We start from the raw sequence: 22,872 nt of genomic DNA, 5'->3' as shown, positions 1-22,872 counted from the left end.
TTATCATTATTCTAAATTCTTTTTCAGGTAGATTCCTATCTCCTCCTCTTTTGTTTGACTTGATGGGCATTTTTCATGTTCCTTTACCTGTTGGGTATTTCTCTGCCTTTTCATCTTGTTTAGATTGCTGTGTCTGGAGTGGGCTTTCTGTATTCTGGAGGTCTGTGGTTCCTTTTTATTGTGGAGGTTTCACCCAGTGTGTGGGGTTGCACGATTGGCTTGTCAAGGTTTCCTGGTTAGGGAAGCTTGCGTAGGTGTTTTGGTGTGTGGAACTGGATTTCTTCTCTCTGGAGTGCACTGGAGTGCCCAGTAATGAGTTTTGAGATGGGTCTATGTGTTTGGTGTGACTTTCGCAGCCTGTATGTTGACGCTCAGGTCTATGTTCCTGCGTTGCTGGAGAATTTGCGTGGTATGTCTTGCTCTGAAACTTACTGGCTCTTGGGTGGTGGTTGGTTTCAGTGTAGCTATGGAGGCTTTTGGATGGTCTCTTATTACTTAATGTTCCGTGTAGTCAGGAGTTTTCTAGTGTTCCCAGGTTTTGGGCTTAAGTCTCCTGCCTCTGGATTTCAGTTTTATTCTTCCAGTAGTCTCAAGACTTCTCCAACTATACAGCTCTTATAATAAAACTTCTAGGTTAACCGTGAAAAGATTCTCCACCGTGAGGGATACCCAGAGAGGTTCACAGAGTTCCATGAAAAAGAGAAGAGGGAGGAGGGAGATAGAGATGAGCAGGAGGAGAAAAAGGGGGACTCAAGAGGAGAGAGACAGATCCACACAGTACTCTGTTCCCTAAGTGTTCTCCGTAGCCCAGACACCCACAAAGATTCACAGAATTGGATTGGGAAGAGAAGCGAAAGGAGGAAATGGAGCTGTTCTGAGGTAGAAAACAGAGAGTCAAAAGTGGGAGAGAGTAATCAACACACTTCTGAATAAAAATGGGAACTGAATATTGGATTCTTAAATGTCCAAAATTTATGTCACATACTGAAAAACAAAGATTAAAAATCTAGAGTCGAGGTTAGACTCTTAAAAATACAATATTAAAAACAAAAACACAAAAAATTTTAGAAATATATATGAAGTTCAGTTTAAAAATAGGGCTTCTCTCTTTTTTTTTTTTTTTTTTTGCAAGGTTATAGTGAAATGAAAGTGAAAATTAAGGTGTAGTAGAGGAGTAATAGAGGACTTTAAAAGAAAATAACAGGAAAAAAAGAAAAAAAAATTTTTTTTCCTAATTAAGAAAATCAGAAAAATATATGAAAATGAAAGTTAAGGAGTAATGGGGGAGTAATAGGGAATTTTCAAAGAAAAGAGAAAGAATAAAAAAAGAAGAGAAAAAAATTTAATTAAAAAAAAAAAGGTAAAAATATATCTAGGAGCTGTTGTGGTCAGTGTGGGTTCGGTTCAGTTTCAGATGTCTCCTCGTTCCAGCTTACACTTCTGGATATCTATAGGCCCCTTCCGGTGTAGTCAGTGTTACCTTACAGGGATTTTAATCTGTTGCACTCCTCCCTTCTGAAGCGGTTCCCTTTGTTTATTTGGCTTCTGTTTGCTGGTCTCTTCACTATCTAATTTCCGCCCTGACACAGGCGGGTGGAGGTGGTCTCTTGTTCAGGTTCGCTTGTTCAGTTGTGTTGCAGGGAGGGAGGGTCGCTGCAGACAGATATCGCTGTGTGTGGGGAGCACTCACAGTGTTCCGGCCACACTAAGTTTGCCCCCGCTCACGGGTGTGTGCTCTCCCCGTCTACACTGTTCAGGCTCCTGGCTGCTCTATATGGAGCACGCCCAGCATTGCGTGCGGTTCCCGTATTCCAGTACTACACAAAAGCACTGACTCAGTTGCGCCTGCGTTTTGTGCCTTCCCTGCCCAAGTAGCTCAGGCAGCCAGGAGCTTGACGGGCACACTCTCCCTGTGCGGTGCGCCTTCTCCCCTCCGAGGTTCCAGCCTCAGTTTCCTCGCGCGCCAGTTGGGTGCGTGCGCCTTGTGTTTAGCCACAACTCTCCCGGTGGATGTCGACCATCCAGAATCTCAGGAAGTCTTTGGTTAGAAACTGGAGGCCTGTTTGCAGTGTGGTAGGGGATGCCGTCTCTGGGGCCAAGTTTGCCCCTTTCCCCTACCCCCTGCCTCCTGCCTCCGGCAGAGATGGGGCGGTCCGCAGGCAGCTAGCTCTTTTCTGGACTTGGTCAGTCCCTTTGTTCTGTGAACGGCCGGCAGTGTGTTTGGGCCGGTTAATTTTCTCTCTCTTGCTATCCCCCAGTTTTAAGTTGCTATCTCACTTTAGCTCCCTCCAATTGCCCTCGGCATTCAGGCCTGGTCCTTACTCTAAGCAATGCTGCCTGCTTCTCTCCATTCCGCCCCCACTTTCTGGTGGCAGATGCGGGCGTCAGGGGTACTTCTCTTCTGGGAGTTGCTTTTAGGCACGTAATCTGTGAGTTTTATTTATTTTTCCTCCCAGTTAGGTTGCCCTCTGTGATTGGAAAACTTACCCCAGAACCGCTAGTGCAAGGGTTTCCTGGTGTTTGGAAACTTCCTCTATTATGACTCCCTTCCCGGGACGGGTCTCCGTCCCTATGTCTTTTGTCTCTCTTTTTATCTTTTATATTTTGTCCTACCTCCTTTCGCAGACAATGGGCTGCTTTTCTGGGTGCCTGATGTCCTCAGCTAGCGATCAGAAGTTGTTTTGTGAAGTTTGCTCAGCGTTCAATTGTTCTTTTGATGAATTTGTAGGGGAGAAAGTGGTCTCCCCGTCCTATTCCTCTACCATCTTGGCTCCTCCCCCCCTATTATTCTTTTGTCTTAGCATGCTGTTCTTCTTTTTTTTTAATGGATAGATTTTCTTCTCTTATGTCCTTAAGTATAGTTTTGAAACTTTGTTTTGTTCACTATTATTTGTTTTTTTCAGATTCTTTATTGCTGTTTGTTTGGTTCTTTTTAATATTCAATTTTCTTTAAAAGGCAGGTAGCTCTTTATTAAACTTTATTAAGAATAAAGTACTAAAGAACTCATTGGAAACTCTGCATGGTGGGACTTGTCTCTTGCCCTGTGAATTTGTTCCTGGCTGACTGGCATCCTAGGGATTTGGCAGAGCTGGGATCAAAGGCCCATCTATTCCTTTTGTTGACTTTCCATTAACTCCCTGTTTTCAGCCTTAGACCAATATCTTACCATCTCCTGAAACTTAAACCTCTGACATCTGAAACTTCCCAGAAATAAACTAGTTGATGCCTTGCTGAACAAGAGGGAAAAGGAACCATCAAAGACCTTCAGTTAAATCTCTTTTCAGCCTTGTGCCTTATTTTTGTCATCTGGTATTTCTGATGACTCCACATTCTAAGCTTTTCAAAGGTTCTTCAAGGCAAAAAGCTGCTTGAGCCTTTTCTCTAAGCACTTCAAGCTGAAGTGTATGTAAGCTATATAGTTGACCATTGAATGATATGGGTCTGAAACGCATAGGTCCACTTATATACATATTATTTTCCCACTGAATACATACTGCAGTACTACACTGTCCACAGTTGGTTTAATCTGTGAATGCAGAACCGAGGATGTGGAGCACCAATTGTAAAGTTACATGTGGATTTTCAACTGCAGCTGGTCAGTGTCCTTAACCCCATGTGTTCTTCAAGGGTCAGCTCTTGTTTCCTTGCCCCCTGTTAAGTCAATTAGCATCTCTCCATCTGCTGTGTCCTTTCATGATCTCTTTGTCTTTGAGGGTTATGCTTTAAAAAAATAAAATTCATTCCATGTCATTTTAGTAGGTTCTTTTAAAAAAGTGATCAATGAATATCACAATAAAGTTCAAATTCCTATTTTTAGAGCCATAAAGCAGCAAGGCAATTTTAGGAATAAAATTGGTTAGGATAAGTTCCCATCTAGTCCTTTGTAATGTATTCCTGTCTATTTCAGGGTACTTTGACTGCAAATCATGGATTTATTTGAACAAGTATTACTGCCAAGTATGTGCAGCATATGCATGACTGCACATGCATACGTACACAGGTGCACAACAGGGGTATGCACTCACACACAGCTTGCTACATAGTAGCGAGATGTAGCTACATGTACAGTTACTATGTCATCATTTTTAAAGACCAGCTATTTTTAAGGGAAAGGTTCAAGTATTGTCAGAATACTTTGAAGAAAGTGGCATTACAAAAAGTATTTTATCATAATGAGAATCAATTTTAGAGGACAACACAACTGAATTTGAATTCCAGCTATTCCATTTAAGTAGATGTTTAACTGAGAAAGCAACTTAATTGCTCCAAACCTCACTTTCTTGGTGTATTCAATGAGAAGCACAATACCTATGTCAGGTAATGGAGATTATCAGATAATAATAATAGCTGTTAAACACTTGATATAATATCTGAGACATAGTAAGTAGCTGCATTAAAATAAAGCTATTATTATGTATTTTTTCTTAATCTTATCCTTATCAGTATTTTCCTTATTTCACTGTAAGTAAAACCTGTTACAGATTTTTTATATTCGTGAGGTCATTTAGAAAATAATAGACTATTTGGAAACTGTCTTGCTATTTGTTCTTAAGTAGAATTAAATATAAATTAAATTTAAGGCCTAATTTTTGGTTGGGTCATTCAGACAACATTATGACTGCACTCTAGAATGTCTTTTTAAAAAATTTTCAAGGCTAATATAAACCATTTTAGAATATTTTATTGTTAAAGATGTAGAACTAGGTATGTATGTCATGGTAGTTTATTGCCAGGTTTGGTCAAGAGGAACATATTTTTCATTATGAATCTTGAAAAGCTTTCAGAAATAAAATGATTATTTCAAATCTGCCTTGAAATCCAAGATTAAGTAATTTTTAAATAGTATCTTTTATAAAATGACAGTGATACTCATTGGTGCTTTAACAGTTGATAATCAGCCTCCATTTGTATAAACACCATTCATGGGTCCTGGTATCTCTGACAAAAGAACTAGGTGAAAGGACTATAAGTCAGTGCTTAAACATAGAACTGCACTTCCTCTTAATAAATATTTCAGCTTTTTCTCATTTCTTAAGACTCTTTGCATTCATCTTGAATTCTTTCATAGTCCAAGGAAGTCTACATACATGAAGGATGATAAGCTATTAAAGAAGACAATGAAATTAATCAGTTCTGTAAATTTTTGTATTTTGCATTAAAAATATTTTTACATGGTATAAATGTAAAAGTGTCCTTTTCTATTATAGCTCTACTGGAATGTTTGTTTATTAAAATATTTGTTTGTTTGTTTGTTTAGTAATTACAGTACATTGATAACCAGTGTAGTCCCAGGGGATTATGATGGAGATTCACAAATGGATGTCCTTCTGACGTATCTTCCCAAAAATCATGCCAATGGTGAATTAGGAGCTGTTATCTTCTGGGGACAGAATCAAACATTAGGTGAATTTGTTTTAAATGTCTTTAATATTTGTCACTGGATATTAAAGGAAAAACATGCCTGGTATTCGTAGGTAAATGTAACAAAAATAATGTTCAAAAATTAGTTCAAAAATGCAGTTCTTATGTGTCAGTAATTGTCTCTAAAAATCTTTTTAAAAGTCTGTTTTCTGATTTCCTTTTTCAACCTAGACGTGATCTGTAGTCAACTCCAGGGAACAAAATCCATTCTTATTACTTTAAGGAAGAGAGATTTATTAAAAGGTTTTTATGCTTTACAGAGTTATTGGGTTGACTGAAGAACACACACTAAGTTGAACTTTCAGGAACAATTCTCAAAGCCTTTGAAGAAGCTACTGCCTTTTTCCCATCAGAAAGCAGCCAGGTGCACAGCAGGTGCTCCCTCAGTACTTAAAATTCAGTGATCAGACATTTAAGACAGAAATGACAGAAACACAGCCTTCACCTCATTCCTGCGTTGCAAAACCCATAGTGTATCTAATTAGCAGGGATCACATTTTATTCAGAATCTTAGATGCAAGGATGTCTAAGAAATGCTGTTTTTGGTTTCTGGTCTCCCTAGTACAGGAAAGCACAAAAAGGTTAAAGTTTCAGAGTCTGTCTACCCTGCGTGCATGCTAAGTTGCTTCAGTCATGTTCAACTCTTTGTGACCCTATGGACTATAGCTTGCCAGGCTTGCTGTCCATGTGATTCTCCAGGCAAGACAGTCTACCTACCCTATCTTCCCATGAATCTTCAAATTTTATCTGAAAAACCAATTAATTACACCTGAATGGGCAATTTTGTTCATAGAACCAGATTTCAAGGACTGAGGCAGAGAGGAGAGCATAGACATTTTAGAATCAAGTAGTTTTGCACCCTATGGGTTCTTTACAGCAAAATCTTAATTGTCAGCTGCTCTAGTGGTAAACTGTATATAAAGAAGATTCATGTAAGAGATTTTCAGAATGAAGACTCAAAAGAAAGTTATTAGAATGCTGATATCTTCACTGTAGTGTGAAAGTGTTAGTCTCTCAGTCGTGTCCAGTGCTGCGACCCCGTGGACTGTAGCTTGCCAGGCTCCTCTGTCCAGGCAAGAATACTGGACTCAGTTGCCATTCCTTTCTCCAGGGGCTCTTCGTACCCAGGGATTGAACCTATGTCTCCCATATTGTAGGCAGATTCTTTACTATCTGAGCCATCAGGGAAGCCTATAAACTTTCCCAGTAGTTTATCTTTACAAACTTGATATCCACTTAAGTTATAGTGTCTCATTACTGATTAATGGTGAAAGTTGGAATTAGTTAGAGATGAATCTTGAAAAGAATAAAAGATTATTCTCTTCCCTAAGATTAGATATAAAAGATAATATAAAATGCCTGTTCATTTACGTATTTTCTTTTCTTTTATAGATCCTAGCAATATGACCATACTCAATAGGACTTTTCAAGATGAACCACTAATTATGGAGTAAGTATGTGCTTGCTTCCCTTTAGATGATTCTAAACTTACAAACATAGAATAAAATCTTTTACATAGGAAACTACTTTGCTCAGTCGTGTTGGCTCTGTATTCATTCTCCCTTTAAAGCTGATAGGGGCCTGCCCTCTTAGTTATATGATATTTACTTGCCATGATGGAAGAAAGAGAAAATTGAAATTCATTATTTTGGAAAAAGAAAGAGATTTGTCTTTTTGGTTTTGTCTTAATAGCTTTGAATGTGTCCATGATGGATCTTTATTGATCATAGCCATGTCATTATTCAGAGAACTAAGATAACTGTTTTTGGATGAAACTGTTAGTGCTTGATTGGTAGATATGAAGGGTAGAGGATTTCCTCTGGTTGACTTAGAACTATTTCTATATTAAGGAAAAACTTTGTCCTTTTTTACAGATCTTGCTTAGTATTATCATTTATCTCCTCGAAGTAGACTCATGTACCAACATAAGCTTAATTCAAGTAGCTGTTAGGATTCTGATAATGCTATAGATACTATCTTGGGGACTAAACAATGTACAGCCACATTCTTGCTTCCAGTGCTGCCTTTTGTATAGTTATTAAAATCATAGTTGTACATCAATAGGTCAGTGACAGTTAGAAGTCTGAACTTCAATCCATGAATTAATCTTTTAAAGGTTATCAGCTTGACTTCTTTTTTAATTAGGTGATTTTCATTGTTGTTACAATATTCAATGGCTAGTATAAATTTTTACACCATCTTAGGGATTACTTTTGTGGGTTATTTCTCCTAAGCCCATCTGGCTAAATAAGGAGGAGGGTCATGATTCTGAAATTATAGTCTCCTTATTACTCACAGATAGGCTAGACTATGCAGAGGCTACAGACAACACCAGACTCTCACAACAGAACTTAATTTCTTGCTCGTACTGCATGTCCACTGTGGGTCACTGATAGTCTGTGCTCTTTAGCTAGCACTCAGAGTGTCTCAGAGGCCCGATTATCTGTGTAGCTGGGCCATCCGAAACATGTTCTCATGCCAAGGTGGCTAGAGGGTCCAATAACAAAAGTTAAACCTGTCACTTCTGACGTTCAGTTGACTACAACAGATACTGTTGTATGTTTACCACACCTACCCAAAGTTTTTTTTTTTTTTTTAATTAAATTGGAAGTGAGAATTTAATAGAATAGCTGCTTAATGTTTTTAATGTTTTCTTTTCAGCTTCAATGGTGACTTAATTCCTGATATATTTGGTATCACAAATGAATCCAGCCAACCACAGATATTATTAGGAAAGTGAGTAAATATGATTATAACCATGTAATTAATTGTACATGTTGGTGCTAAGGGACTGTGTGTCTGTATAAACTGATTGCTTTTACCGTTGGTGGGGGGAAACCCCATCTTATTGGAACTCCTTAATTTTTAAAAGGACATTTGGTCAACATATAAATTTCCTCAAACAGTATGGATTTGATCTGCCGCTGGTATCTGTGTACAGCCAGTTTAATCATTTTATCCCTCTGGAAATTAGAGATAGAAACTTTGCAAGTCCCCATTTAAATATTGGTTCATAGCTAATCAATGAATATAGTAAAGCTGCAGGATATAAAATTAACACACAGAAATCCCTTGCACTCCTATACACTAACAATGAGAAGACAGAAAGAGAAATTAAGGAAACAATACCATTCACCATTGCAACAAAAAGAATAAAATACTTAGGCGTATATCTACCTAAAGAAACAAAAGACCTGTACATAGAAAACTATAAAACACTGATGAAAGAAATCAAAGAGGACACAAACAGATGGAGAAATATACCGTGTTCATGGATTGGAAGAATCAGTATTGTCAAAATGACTATACTACCCAAAGCAATCTATAGATTCAATGCAATCCCTATCAAGCTACCAACGGTATTCTTCACAGAACTAGAACAAACAATTTCACAATTTGTATGGAAATACAAAAAACCTCAAATAGCCAAAGTAATCTTGAGAAAGAAGAATGGAACTGGAGGAATCAACCTGCCTGACTTCAGACTCTACTACAAAGCCACAGTCATCAAGACAGTATGGTACTGGCACAAAGACAGAAATATAGATCAATGGAACAGAATAGAAAGCCCAGAGATAAATCCACGAACCTATGGACACCTTATCTTCGACAAAGGAGGCAAGGATATACAATGGAAAAAAGACAACCTCTTTAACAAGTGGTGCTGGGAAAACTGGTCAACCACTTGTAAAAGAAGGAAACTAGAACACTTTCTAACACCATACACAAAAATAAACTCAAAATGGATTAAAGATCTAAATGTAAGACCAGAAACTGTAAAACTCCTAGAGGAGAACACAGGCAAAACACTCTCCGACATAAATCACAGCAGGATCCTCTATGACCCACCTCCCAGAGTATTGGAAATAAAAGCAAAAATAAACAAATGGGACCTAATGAAACTTAAAAGCTTTTGCACAACAAAGGAAACTATAAGCAAGGTGAGAAGACAGCCCTCAGATTGGGAGAAAATAATAGCAAATGAAGAAACAGACAAAGGATTAATCTCAAAAATATACAAGCAACTCCTGCAGCTCAATTCCAGAAAAATAAATGACCCAATCAAAAAATGGGCCAAAGAACTAAACAGACATTTCTCCAAAGAAGACATACAGATGGCTAACAAGTACATGAAAAGATGCTCAACATCACTCATTATCAGAGAAATGCAAATCAAAACCACAATGAGGTACCATTACACGCCAGTCAGGATGGCTGCTATCCAAAAGTCTACAAGCAATAAATGCTGGAGAGGGTGTGGAGAAAAGGGAACCCTCTTACACTGTTCGTGGGAATGCAAACTAGTACAGCTGTTATGGAGCACAGTGTGGAGATTTCTTAAATAACTGGAAGGAGAACTGCCATATGACCCAGCAATCCCACTTCTGGGCATACACACCGAGGAAACCAGATCTGAAAGAGACACATGCACCCCAGTGTTCATCGCAGCACTGTTTATAATAACCAGGACATGGAAGCAACCTAGATGCCCATCAGCAGACAAATGGATAAGGAAGCTGTGATACATATACACCATGGAATATTACTCAGCCATTAAAAAGAATTCATTTGAATCAGTTCTAATGAGATGGATGAAACTGGAGCCCACTATACAGAGTGAAGTAAGCCAGAAAGATAAATACCATTACAGTATACTAACACATATATATGGAATTTAGAAAGATGGTAATGATAACCCTATATGCAAAACAGAAAAAGAGACACAGATGTACAGAGCAGACTTTGGGACTCTGTGGGAGAAGGCGAGGGTGGGATGTTTCGAGAGAACAGCATCGAAACATGTATATTATCTAGGGTGAAACAGATCATCAGCCCAGGTTGGATGCATGAGACAAGTGCTCGGGCCTGGTGCACTCGGAAGACCCAGAGGGATCGGGTGGAGAGGGAGGTGTGGGAGCGGGGAGCGGGATGGGGAACACATGTGGATCCATGGCTGATTCATGTCAATGTATGTCAAAAACCACTACAATATTGTAAAGTAATTAGCCTCCAATTAATAAAAATAAATGGAAAAATAAATAAATAAATATTGGTTCATTAGATGTTCTTAAAAATGGAAAGATTTAGTTTGAATACTGTGGATAGCTGCCATCTTGATTGATTTCTCCACGTTACTCATGTTAACTCCCATATGTTTACTGATAAGCCTTGTTCCTTCTGTGTTCAAAGAGCAATTAATAATTGCCTGAAAATGTAAACATTTCTCTCTAAGCTCTGGAAACTTTTCCATGTATACTCTATCCTTGACCAGTATGTGTGCTTGTGCATATCCAAGAATGCCACTCTTAGGGAAAACTGCCTGTTATCTTGTGATTTGAAGATTTCCGTTATAGTTCCTCTAGATTTGAAAAGAACTGTCCTCCTAACACAAGAATTGTTGATAACAAGATACTTTTCATGAGATACCTTCAACTTGGTTAATGTTTTCTATTTTTGATGAAGTACACATTTTAAGAGTACAGAATACATTTTTTTTTTCTTTAATTTTCCAGCAAGTGCAGGGAACCATCTTTATCAATTTGTCTTCCCAGGTACTATAAATCTAATGAATTTTCCTTCTGTGTTTTGGAGAAGTAATGTTATTTTATGATTAGTTTTCAAAATGTGATTCACAGGCACAAAGATGAGTAAATTGTCAAAATTTGAGCTATTCTGAGGCGAAACTATCACATTTTCTATCCCTTTTCTTTTAAAGTTCTCAGTAAAGAATATGAGTGTTTTTATGTTAGTCACAGTGACCTTTTAAAGACTCACTGTGACTCTTTAATGAGAAACCCATTTTTTTCCCTCAAACTTTGAAAACTGTCTGAAAGAGCACACTGCTTGGGAGACCAACTGGATGTAGATCTTGCTTCGCCTCTGCAGCCATGCCTGAGAGGCACCGAGTGTGGATGTGGTGTGGGAACTCACAGGCCACTCCCCTGCTTGTTTACCTTGGGTAGACATGTGATTGAGAATGTTGTGTCTGGTCTGGTTTATTTTATGGTAATCTCTGTTATTTTATGATAATTTCCATTTTAGTGACAGAAATACTTGGAATATCTTTAATATGATGTGGCTTGATCTTATGAAATTTAAACTTATGAAACAGCTACTGTAGATAGTTGAAAAATAACAACGGCCTAGAAAAAAAATAACTACCTAGATATTATGTGATAATGTCATAAATTATTTATTTATTTGTTCTGAATTCTAGATAAGAGTTTTTTAGTCCTCTGCCTGAAGATATATTCACTTTTACTTTTTTATACATTATACTCTGATATACTACAGTATACTGGAGTAGTACTCTGCTGTTTCAAGATATTTATCATTTAAACTTCAGTTACAGATTAAACAATAGTGGCTAACCCTATTATAGGTAACAAGTTTGTATCCAAGATTTCTCCTGATATGACCTTTTAAAATGAAGTTATGTAAATTGGCACCAAAGTATTTCCGTCAAGAGCATTGTTAGGATGACTATAGCTAGCATTGTCATGATTTAGACAAAAGAAAGCTGAAGATTTCTCTATTGGGGCAGGTATTAATATGTTACTAAAATAAGATAAATGTGTTTAGTCATATCCATTTTATAAGTTACAGACATATGATTAGGTGCATAAGTTAAAAAGCCATCGGTATAAACATTTTGGACTATTTATGTGACTTCGGTTTGGCAGTGCACTCGTATCTATCGAGAAATCTAATCTACCTTTTGCAGCTTAAATATTGTGCTTATTTATGCCTGACCCCAAGATTACCTTAATCAAATTTGACTTGAACCTAAACTTTCTGGAAAATTTTGCAATGATCTTTGAATAGAGTGCTAAGTATTCCCATGGGATTGTGCTGGAAAGCCCATGGTTGTAAGTGGCCCAGTACAGGCATGGAAAAAGGAGACTGCCCACAGGTGAAACTAACATGATCTGGAGTAAGGGTGCAGGTGGACAGTCTAAGACAGTGACAGAGAAGAATTCCTTTTACTTGGTACAGTGGGGTTATCTGATAAGGACAGAAATGGTGCTAAATCTGCTGAGATGCCAGAAATAATTGAAGTGTGTTAAATGTGCAAAGGTGAGGCTTCAGTTTGCACCTCCACCTCACTTCATAATGACTTGAAATAATGTAATAATATGCCACATTATATAGAAATAACACCTAGCTATTAAGTGTTAGAGCAGCTTTTGTAATGATGTGAGGTTATTGTTAATGAGCATTTTCTGTAAAAGGATATTTGAAACTGATGTTGCATAAGCATTCAGAATATTGCTTTTAGTACTGACATGAAAACACTTGTACCTGTAATTTTCATCGAAGCCAAATGTAATTCATATACAGAATTCAAGCACATTACTGGGTCAGGCCCAAAGTGTACACCTGGGAATATTAATGTAGGTATGTGACAAGCTTTTGCCATACTCTTTACTTCACAAGCATCTGCTTGAATATTTTGAATGAAATATTAATGGCACTGGAAGCAGCCATTTTTAACTTATTTATGTGGGTGGATATTTTCCCTCCATTAGCAGAAAAAACTATCTTCTTTTTAAATATAGGTATTTAATCTCAATTCAGAAATCCCTTTTCTGTATGTAACCATGTAATCTTCTCACATTATAATCAATGACTGATTTATTAAATCACCATTCATTTTTACTGCTGATTTTGTTTGCTTGCTGGAGCATTACAGAAAATACTGCCAATATTTATCTTAATGAAATAATATGATATTTTTCTTGTAAATCTATTATTTATAAAAAAAAATATGAAAATTAAGAGATTTATAATGCAAAAGGAAACCAAGTAAAAACTCTCAAGACAGCTTTTAACTTTATTATCAGCATTAGTACTTTTCCTAAAGAAACTTTGCTATTGGAGATAAATTCACTAATTGTCTCTTTTCTCGTCTATACCTTTTTTTTTCCCCCTCAAAATTAAGCCACAGAAATAGTGGCTTTATAGAAAAGCCTTAGCCTGATGCCTTAGAATTGTACATGCTGTCATTATTTCCAGTGACATGTTACTCAAGGATCCATGATTTTATTTCCTGGAGTCCTATCAGAAGCTTTGGGGAGTCAGTTAAATGACCCCTGATTCCCTGGTGATTTATTATACTGCTTTGTTTTATGTTCTGGTTGGCAGTGTTGTGTGTAAGTGAACTTTTGATTTTTTTCCAAGTGAATTTAAGATGTTATTCTTAAAATTTACTCACTGTTTTTAGCTAAATGTTACATTTTTTTAGATGTGTTTCCTTTGTAGTAATCTTTCTGAAAAAGAGCTGCTTCTGAGTTTCTGTGTGAGTAAATTCAACAATAATAGTTCTTCATGAATATTGATAAATTTAAAAGTGTTTTGAATTCAACATATTTCTATTAGCATATATCAAAAAATTTGTTTCCTTCTTTGAGATGAAAGCATTTTCTTTTACTTATTACTTTTTGCATATGTAACAAGCACAGTTAGAGCAGCCTATGTATAGAACAAATTTTGAGTAAGCTTGGTATATATTATCATTTCAATTTAGGGTAAAATGAATCAAAATAATTTGTAATTCCTGAAACTGCAGGTTAAGTCCTCGTTCATTAGCACCCTGTTGCATGATTTAAGTATGTATATGCTGTGGAGAATGCCCTACAGATACTTGGTTTTTAATAGTCTGGAGGCCTAGGCTTTGAGCTACGTGCAGTTCCCTGAGTTCCATAGTAGTCCTGAGTAGAGATCAGAGCCCGTGGTTCTCCTCAGACTTCCAATTCTTCCGTCTCCCTGACCTGGGATATCTCTCAGGTATAATATTACCCTGTGGAGGTAGGAACTTTTGGACAGTAAGGATATGGCTCAAAGAAATCTTCACATTCTCTTTTACGAACGTAAGATGCTGTTTCTTAGAGGTCCTTAAGATTTATCTGGTCTGTCCAACACCTTTGATTCTAATAGAGGTCCAAGAGTAAATGAATAACCCATCAACTGTTTACCAGAGTAATTTTGTTCTCCAGAGATGCTTCTTTTCCCACTCTTCTTTCATGTATCCGACTGCTCACCATGCCCCTCCTGAAGAGGCATACAGGTTGTACAACTTATTGTGCTCTGTAAGGCTTGGGGTTGGATGGGGAACGATGAGAAGAAAGAAAATCTCAAACAAGCCTATTTGGATTTTTAAATAACTACTTAGTAACTCTGGAGTTGGCAGTTTGCATGAATTGTCTCGTGTTTTTCTCACAACAGATAGCTATGTAGCTCAAGAGGCTCTCAAGGAGCCAGGTAATTCAAAGGTTAAGTGACCATCGCAATATATAAATAAATGGCACATCTGGCATTTGAATCTTGGTCTTCTAAGATTATGTTCTTGCCTTCAATTATGTACAGCCATTACCACTGTCCTAGTCGCATGGGGCCTTGTTGGTGCTCCGACATGGTTAGCTTAGAATTCCTCATAGCTTAGTGGTTGTTTTCCAAGAAGGAGCAATACAAGAGGTGTAGACAGAAGCTGGAGATCTCCTTAAGGCCCAGTCCCAGCAGTAAAACAGCATCACTGCTGCATTCTAATCAAAGAACTAGCTAATATTCTAGGGAATTTGAGGATTATGGACTCTACCTGTTGATGTGAGCATGTCTTAACTGAAATGTACAAGAGTATGTAGGATAGGAAATAATGTGGTCATCTTTGGAAACACAGTATAGTGGGCTGTGTTTATTTACTTTACCATAAGTGAAGACTTGCAAAGGAATTTGTAAGCACAGATCATTTAAGCAGCTAGATCCTCAGGTTTCATAGGCACTCCTGCCTAAAATTGATGAGCCTGAGTATGTACCCATTATCACTATAACTTACTTCTCCTTCATATAAGAATGCCATATTCCTTGAGGCTTCCCTGGTGGCTCAGCAGTAGAGAATCCGCCTGCAATGCATGAACCTCAGGAGACATGGGTTCGATCCCTGGGTTGGAAAGATCCCATGGAGGAGGGCATGGCAACCCACTCCAATATTCTTGCCTGGAGAATCCTGTGGTCAGAGGAGCCTGGCTGACTATGGACCATAGGGTCATAAAGAGTTAGACATGACTGAAATGACTTAGCACACCATATTCCTTACCCTTCCTAAATCTCACAAATGGTACATTTCCAGGGGAGTAAGAAACCCATAGAGCACCAAACACAGATACCGTAAACTAATAGAATCTCCAGATTTTCCTCTTTCATAATACCTTCAGATGAAGCTTGGCACTAAAAGAGCACTTTGGTCCACATTTAAAATGTTCTGAACACAGATGTGCTAGAGAAGGGTTGTGGGAGTAATGACAGCTTTTGTTAAATAACTTTGCCTCCTCCATTCCCTGACTACTATCAAAGAATCTAATAATTACTGAGAGAAGGTCCTGGGAGAGCACAGCAAAGAGTATCCACAAGAAACACCAATTTCAACAAAGCTAACCTTTAGGCTATTCTTAGTACTTTGTCCCTAAGACACATAATTAAATGGAAAGAAGGTACTTTTCATGCCAGTGTAGTTTTGGATCATGACAATGATTGTTTCAGGTGTGAGTGGAATGTTCTCAAGGACCACTAACCTATGGATAAAACTTTTACCTAATTTATTTCATATTTGGTATGCATTTTTTATAACATAGTAGCTAAAATCTATTTTATCAAATCATATCAAGACAATTCCATTTAAAGTCAAATATCTTATTTTGTCTTATGAAACATTTATTCTTTTCTTTCTTGTATTGATAGAAAATAAACTTACATGTTGGTTCCAAGAGTGAAATAATTTTTTGTAGTGTATACCTTTTCCCCTTATTAAAGTCATAGGGCAAAATGTGGTATGTCTAAAGAAATAAGAAAGAAATGGTACATTTAATCGACTAATACATTTTTATCATACTTACTATATTATAAATTATTTTAGCTGTACTTCACATTGCATTGCTTTAAGTTCATTAAAGATAAAGAGCATGTTACTTTACTATCTTATTCTTATAACCTGTTATGAAAATTGTTAAATCAATTTTATCAAAATTACTTTGTTTTAATCTTGACTGCTTTTAGTAATATTTTCTGTAATATATAATGTGTACTTTACTCAGCAGTTTTTACATTATTCCCTGAAACACATGTTAACACATTTATTTTAATTGAAAAAAAAAGAGATCAAACTCTTAACACAAAATAACCTTCATTTGGAGATTGGTTTGACAGTGAGGACTGGATTTGTTGGTTGGATCTTACGACAAACATTTTCCGTAAGTTAAATAAGGTAAATCAGCAGCTCTGATTTTTTTTTTATTTTTATTATAGAAAAATTTAAACACATAGAAAGGTGGAGCATATGGGACAGTGAATTTGCACATAATATACCAACTAAACTCAGCATCTCTTGGCCAGTCTTAGTTCCTTCACAACTTTTCCTTCATTTCCCTCTCTCACTCCCTCCCCTGACATTTTTTAATCTATAAATATTTACGTATATACCTCTGAAAAATAAAGATGTTTAAAAAATACATAATTACAATGTATTTATCATACCTAAAAAAACTAAGTTTAATTTAATATTAAATTTCCAGAGAGGTTGTAATGAACACACATGAACAAGATTTTTTAATATCTGTATCTAAAAAAGATGAAGAAAAATTATAGACTTTATGCTGAATACTGTCTCATTCTAGCAATGTCATGCTATTTAAGGATAAGTAAACTAATATTTTAAAACTCTATTCATCTCTTCAAAAAATGGATTTCCAGTAAAATTTTACCTTTCATTTAAGAAGCTATCAAAGCATGTGCATTTTCATCAGTTGTACAGTAGTAGTTAAAATAACCTCAAAGAGAATTTTTTTTTAAACACCTGGATATATGAATCCAATTTAAATACCAATTTGAAGATGTATATTTCTTGGAGATGCATGATAGAGTGATCACTTAAAAGACCAGATATAAAAACATTTTACATCATCATAAAATTTTGTAGGAAAATTTAAAGTACAAGCTCAAGGATAAAAGGAAGAGGAGTTTTTTTATGCGGTTTATGAGTGTATATGGATGATGGTGGGTAGCAGTCAGCATGGTATCTATATTCTACATTCCACTGAATACATTTTTAAGGATAATCGCTTTTATTTTTTTACTGAAGTTTAATTGCTATACAGTATTGTATAGGTTACACATGTACAATATAGTGATTCACAATTTTAAGCATTATATCCCATTTATAGTTGTTATAAAATATTGGCTCTATTCCCTGTGTTGTATAATATATCTTCACTTTATACTTAAGAGTTTGTATCTCTTACTCCCCTGCCACTGTATTGTCCCTCCTCCTTCCTGCTCCCCACTGGTAGCCACTAGTTTGTTCTCTGCTATATTTGTTAGCCAGCCTCCTTGTTTTTTATTATATTCACTAGTTTCTTATATTTTCTAGATTCCACATACCAGTGATATCTTACAGTGTTTATCTTTGTCTAACACATTTTACTTAGCGTAATGCTAAGTTTCGCCTTTTATGGATAAGTAGGTATTCCACTGTGAGTATATGTGGTTATACCTCTCTAACACACACAAGCACACATATATATATATATATATAACATAGATTACATCTTTATCCATTCATCTGTTAGATACTTGGGTTGCTTGCATATCTTGGCTTTTGTAAGTAATGCTGTTACAAACATGTATCTTTTTGAATTAGTGTTTTTATTTTTTTAAGATATATATATCCAGGGGTGGAATTGCTGGATTGTATGGTAGCTCTGTTTTTATTTCCTTATAATTTTTAATAAATTTGATGTATGTATGGATTTATTTTTGGCTGTGCAGGCTTTTCTGTAGTTGTAGTGAATAGGGCTACTCCCTAGTTGTGGTGTGTGGGCTTCCCTGCAGCGGTCTCTGTTGAGCACAGGCTCTAGGCACTCGGGCTTCAGTGGTTGTGTCTCTCGGGCTCTAGAGCACAGGCTCAGTAGTGGGGGCATACAGGCCCAGTTGCTCCATGATATGTGGAATCTTCCCAGATCAGGGATCAAACCCATGTCTTCTGCATTGGCAGGCAGGATTTTCACCACTGAGCCACCAGGGAAGCCCAACTCTATTTTTAATATTTGAGAAACCTCCATATTGTTTTTCACAGTGTCTGTGTACCAATTTACATTTCTACCAACAGTGCACTGGGGTTCCCTTTTCTCCACATCCTCAGCAACATTTGTTATTTGTGTTCTTGTTGATGATAACTATTCTGACAGGTGTGAGGTGATGTCTCATTATAGTTTTGATTTACATTTCTCTGATAATTAGCAATTTTGAGCATCTTTTCATGTGCCTTTTGTCCACCTGCATTTTCTCTTTGGAAAAAATGTCTATTCAGTACTTCTGTCGCAGAGTCAGACATGACTGAGAGACTTTCACTTAATTGACTATAAGTACGTAGGTTTATTTCTGGGCTGTTTTGTTCCATTAGATAATCATTTTATTTTAAAAATATCAATAATTCTAACAGATTTGAGCATTAACATATTTTGTAGCTATTTATGGCTCAGCTATTCAGTCGTGTCTGATTCTTTGCAACCCCTTGTACTATAGTTTGTCAGGGTTCTCTAAACATGGGATTCTCTCAGCAAGAATACTGAAGTGGAGTGCCATTTCCTCCTCCTGGGAATCTTCCCGAACCAGGGATCAAACCCATGTCTCTTATATCTCTTGACCTGGGAAGACATTTAAGACAATGAAAATATTTACATTGCTTTCTTAGAGATGAGCTTAACCGTATTAAGGGATATATCTGTGTTTAGTTGCTCAGTCGTTCCTGTACGAGTCTTTGCGACCCTTTGGATGGTAGACTGCCAGGCTTCTCTGTCCATGAAATTTTCCAGGCAAGAATCCTGGAGCAGCTTGCCATTTCCTCCTCCAGGGGACCTTCCCGACCCAGGGATCAAAACTCCATCTCCTGTGTCTCTTGCATTGCAGGCAGACTCTTTACCTGCTGAGCCATCAGGTTTTTCTAAATTCTTTTACAGTCTGTTTGAGCAAAAATGTTTTAAAACCGCTGGACTAGGCAGCTTAGAGAAGCATACTAGACCCATACTGACAGTCGAGCCATCTCCTAGTAACTGCTTTTACTTGAGTATCTTAAAAACAACTCAGTATAAGCTGATCATTGAAAAGTGGGTGGATTAGCAGTCATTTCTAAGAGCTGTTACTATAGGCAACTAAAAGCTACAGTTGACATTAATTACATTTAAATTCATTCTTTGACAAATGCTATTCTTTGAAATTGAGGGTGATGATGCCCGGAAATGAACACTTTGACATAATTATCTTTCCTTTGGGGAGATGGCAGGGAGGAGGGTGGGGGACAGATAACTGAAATTTTCTGCAGAGGTTAAGACATCTTAACAGATAGATTCATCTTGGCTCTCAAAACTGCCTACTTTTTCATCTCTGCTGTTTTTTTCCTTTGTCATCAGAGCAGTTTGCATCTGTGACCTTGCCCTTCAAATGGAGTTGAGGAAATTATTATGGGTATAGTTGCTTTAAAAATATGGTGTCTGCTTTGTTTGTTTGTTTTTACTGTGCTGGGTTTCTGTTGCTGTGCAGGTTTTTTCTCGCTGCTGCCAGCAGGGGCTACTCTCTAGGTGCAGTACATGGGCTTCTTATTGTGGCAGCTTCTCTTTTTATGGAGCCTGGGCTCTAGGGCACACGGGCTTTGAAAGTTGTGGCATGTGGGCTCAGTAGTTGTGATTCCCAGGCTTTAAAACACAGGCTCAAGCAGCATGTGGGATCTTCCCAGACAAGGTGTTCAATCTGTGTTTCCTGGTTTAGCAGGTGGATTCTTTTCCACCGAGCCACCGAGGAAGTTTCCTGGTATCTGTTTCTTAGTGAAAAACTATGTTCTGTACAAAGAGCAGCGTTGAAGGCAAGAGGAGAAATGAATTTTATTTTCAGCTATTTAAATTTTTAAACAATTTAATTCTGTTAAACAACTGCATACAGTTTTCAGTCATCTTAAAATGTACCAAAAAAGAAACGGGAATGCTTTCTCTCTCTCCCCCCACTTTGCTTTGGTAAGTCATCAGAATGGTAAATAGACACTATTTGTGAAATAGACACTTTTGGATAAAATAAACTATAAGGATCTGCTAACTGCCTCTTAAGAGATATTAATGTAAAAAGTATAAAACTTAAAATACTGGCAAGAACTTTAATATTGATTTGAAATGTTCAAGATAGCAATATTATAGTTGATGTTTTGCTAGGGATTACAAACTCAAATGTCTGATGGGGCCCAGAAGGAAACCAAAGTGAGTGAACAGTTTGGAAAGGCTGGACCTTGACCTGCCTGCAGGCACTTGCTATGTCTGAAAAGGGCCAGTTGGTTGCCAGGCTCAATATTTTAAAAGAAGCTGGAAATCTTAATTTTTATTTGAAATATTATTTTTAATTTCTTTTGCTTCTGAATTCAAACTTTTTAAAATAATGTATAGGTCAAATAAAATATATCTTTAATCTGCATTTGGCCCATAGTCTGCCACTTTATACTGTTTGCTGTATCACTGCTCTAGATTCTTCATTTGAAATGTATGTTTTGTTAAATAGCTCCTAGGAGAAAATGTCAAAAATTAGTAATTGAGCTTTTCCAAAATTCTAGCTATAACTTATTTCAAAGCAACCCTACAAAAAATTCTGTGAGAAAGTAAATCAATAACTGTTGGCATTTTAATTAAAGACAACCACATGATTAGCCTTATAGAGCTCATCTGTGTAAAAGTTGTGTTTTCTTAATTCCCTTTTGGCCTATATTTACAAGTTTGTTGGGAACCTGAGAAAACTCTCCTGAAATGACTTTATGTTAAATTTGTCATAGACTCTCTAGCCTGAGTCTGATTATTTTGTACATAATTAGAACACTATAAAAAGGCAAAAAGAGATAACACTGAAAGATGAACTCCCTGGGTCAATAGGTGCCCAGTATGCTACTGGAGATCAGTGGAGAAATAACTCTAGGAAGAATGAAGAGACAAAGCAAAAACACCACCAAGTTGTGGATGTGACTGATGATAAAAGTAAAGTCCTATGCTGTATAGAGCAATATTGCATAGGAAACTGGAATGCTAGGTCCATGAATCAAGGCAAATTGGAAGTGGTCAAACAGAACATGGCAAGAGTGAGCATCAATATTTTAGGAATCAGCGAACTAAAATGGACTGAAATGTGTGCATTTAACTCAATGACCATTATATCGACTACTGTGAGCAAGAATCCCTTAGAAGAAATGCAGTAGCCATCATAGCAAAAGAGTCTGAAATACAGTATTCGGATGCAGTCTCAAAAACAACAGAATGATCTCTGATCGTTTCCAAGGCAAACCATTCAATATCACGGTAATCCAAGTCTATGCCCCAACCAGTAATACTGAAGAAGCTGAAGTTGAATGGTTCTATGATGACCTACAAGACCTTCTAGAACTAACACCCAAAAAAGACGTCCTTTTCATTATAGTGGACTGGAATGTAAAAGTAGGAAGTCAGGCAATACCTGGAGTAACAGGCAAATTTGGCCTTGGAGTACAGAATGAAGCAGGGCAAAGGCTAATGAAGAGTTTTGCCAAGAGAACACCCTTGTCATAGCAAACACTCACTTCCAACAACACAAGAGAAGACTCTACACATGGACATCACCAGATGGTCAACGCCAAAATCAGATTGATTATATTCTTTGCAACCAAAGATGGAGAAGTTCTATATAGTCAGCTAAAACAAGACCAGGAGCTGACTGTGGCGCAGACCATGAACTCCTTATTGCCAAATTCAGAGTTAAATTGAAGAAAGTAGGGAAAACTACTCCACCATTCAGGTATGACCTAAATCAAATCCCTTAGGATTATACAGTGAAAGTGACAAATAGATTCAAGGGATTAGATCTGATAGACAGAGTCCCTGAAGAACTATGGATGGAAGTTCATGACATTGTACAGGAGGCAGAGATTAAGACCATCCCCAAGTAAAAGAAATGCAAAGAGGCAAAATTGTTGTGTAAGGAAGCCTTACAAATAGCTGTGAATAAAAGAGAAGAAGAAAAGGAAGGATATAACCATTTGAATGCAGAGTTCCATACAATAGCAAGGAGAGATAAGAAAGCCTTCCTCAGTGATCAATGCAAAGAAATAGAGGAAAACAGTAGAATGGGAAACTCTAGAGATCTCTTCAAGATAACTAGAGATACCAAGGGAACATTTCATGCAAAGATGGGCTCAACAAAAGACAGAAATGGTATGGACCTAACAGAAGCAGAAGATATTAAGAAGTGGCAAGAATACACGGAAGAACTGTACAAAAGAGATCTTCATGACCCAGATAATCACGATGGTGTGATCACTCACCTAGAGCCGGGCACCTTAGAATGCAAAGTCAAGTGGGCTGTAGGAAGCATCACTATGAACAAAGCTAGTGGAGCTGATGGAA

The 22,872-nt window shown here is 37.1% G+C and overlaps 1 protein-coding gene across 1 annotated transcript in view; it reads left to right on the top strand.

Annotated features, from left to right (window-relative positions):
• Window positions 1-22,872, top strand: part of ITFG1 (integrin alpha FG-GAP repeat containing 1) — a 306,823-nt gene that overhangs the window by 9,267 nt on the left and 274,684 nt on the right. The window contains exons 3-5 of the mRNA XM_061138443.1: window positions 5,259-5,404; window positions 6,815-6,872; window positions 8,084-8,158. Of these exons, the coding sequence (XP_060994426.1) occupies window positions 5,259-5,404; window positions 6,815-6,872; window positions 8,084-8,158 (279 nt within the window). The remainder of the gene's footprint in view (window positions 1-5,258; window positions 5,405-6,814; window positions 6,873-8,083; window positions 8,159-22,872) is intronic.

Source organism: Dama dama, chromosome 4, assembly GCF_033118175.1.
Source record: "Dama dama isolate Ldn47 chromosome 4, ASM3311817v1, whole genome shotgun sequence".
Lineage (NCBI taxonomy): Eukaryota > Metazoa > Chordata > Mammalia > Artiodactyla > Cervidae > Dama > Dama dama.
The sequence above is the reverse complement of the archived record's forward strand: the minus strand, read 5'-3'. Positions and strand labels throughout refer to the sequence as shown.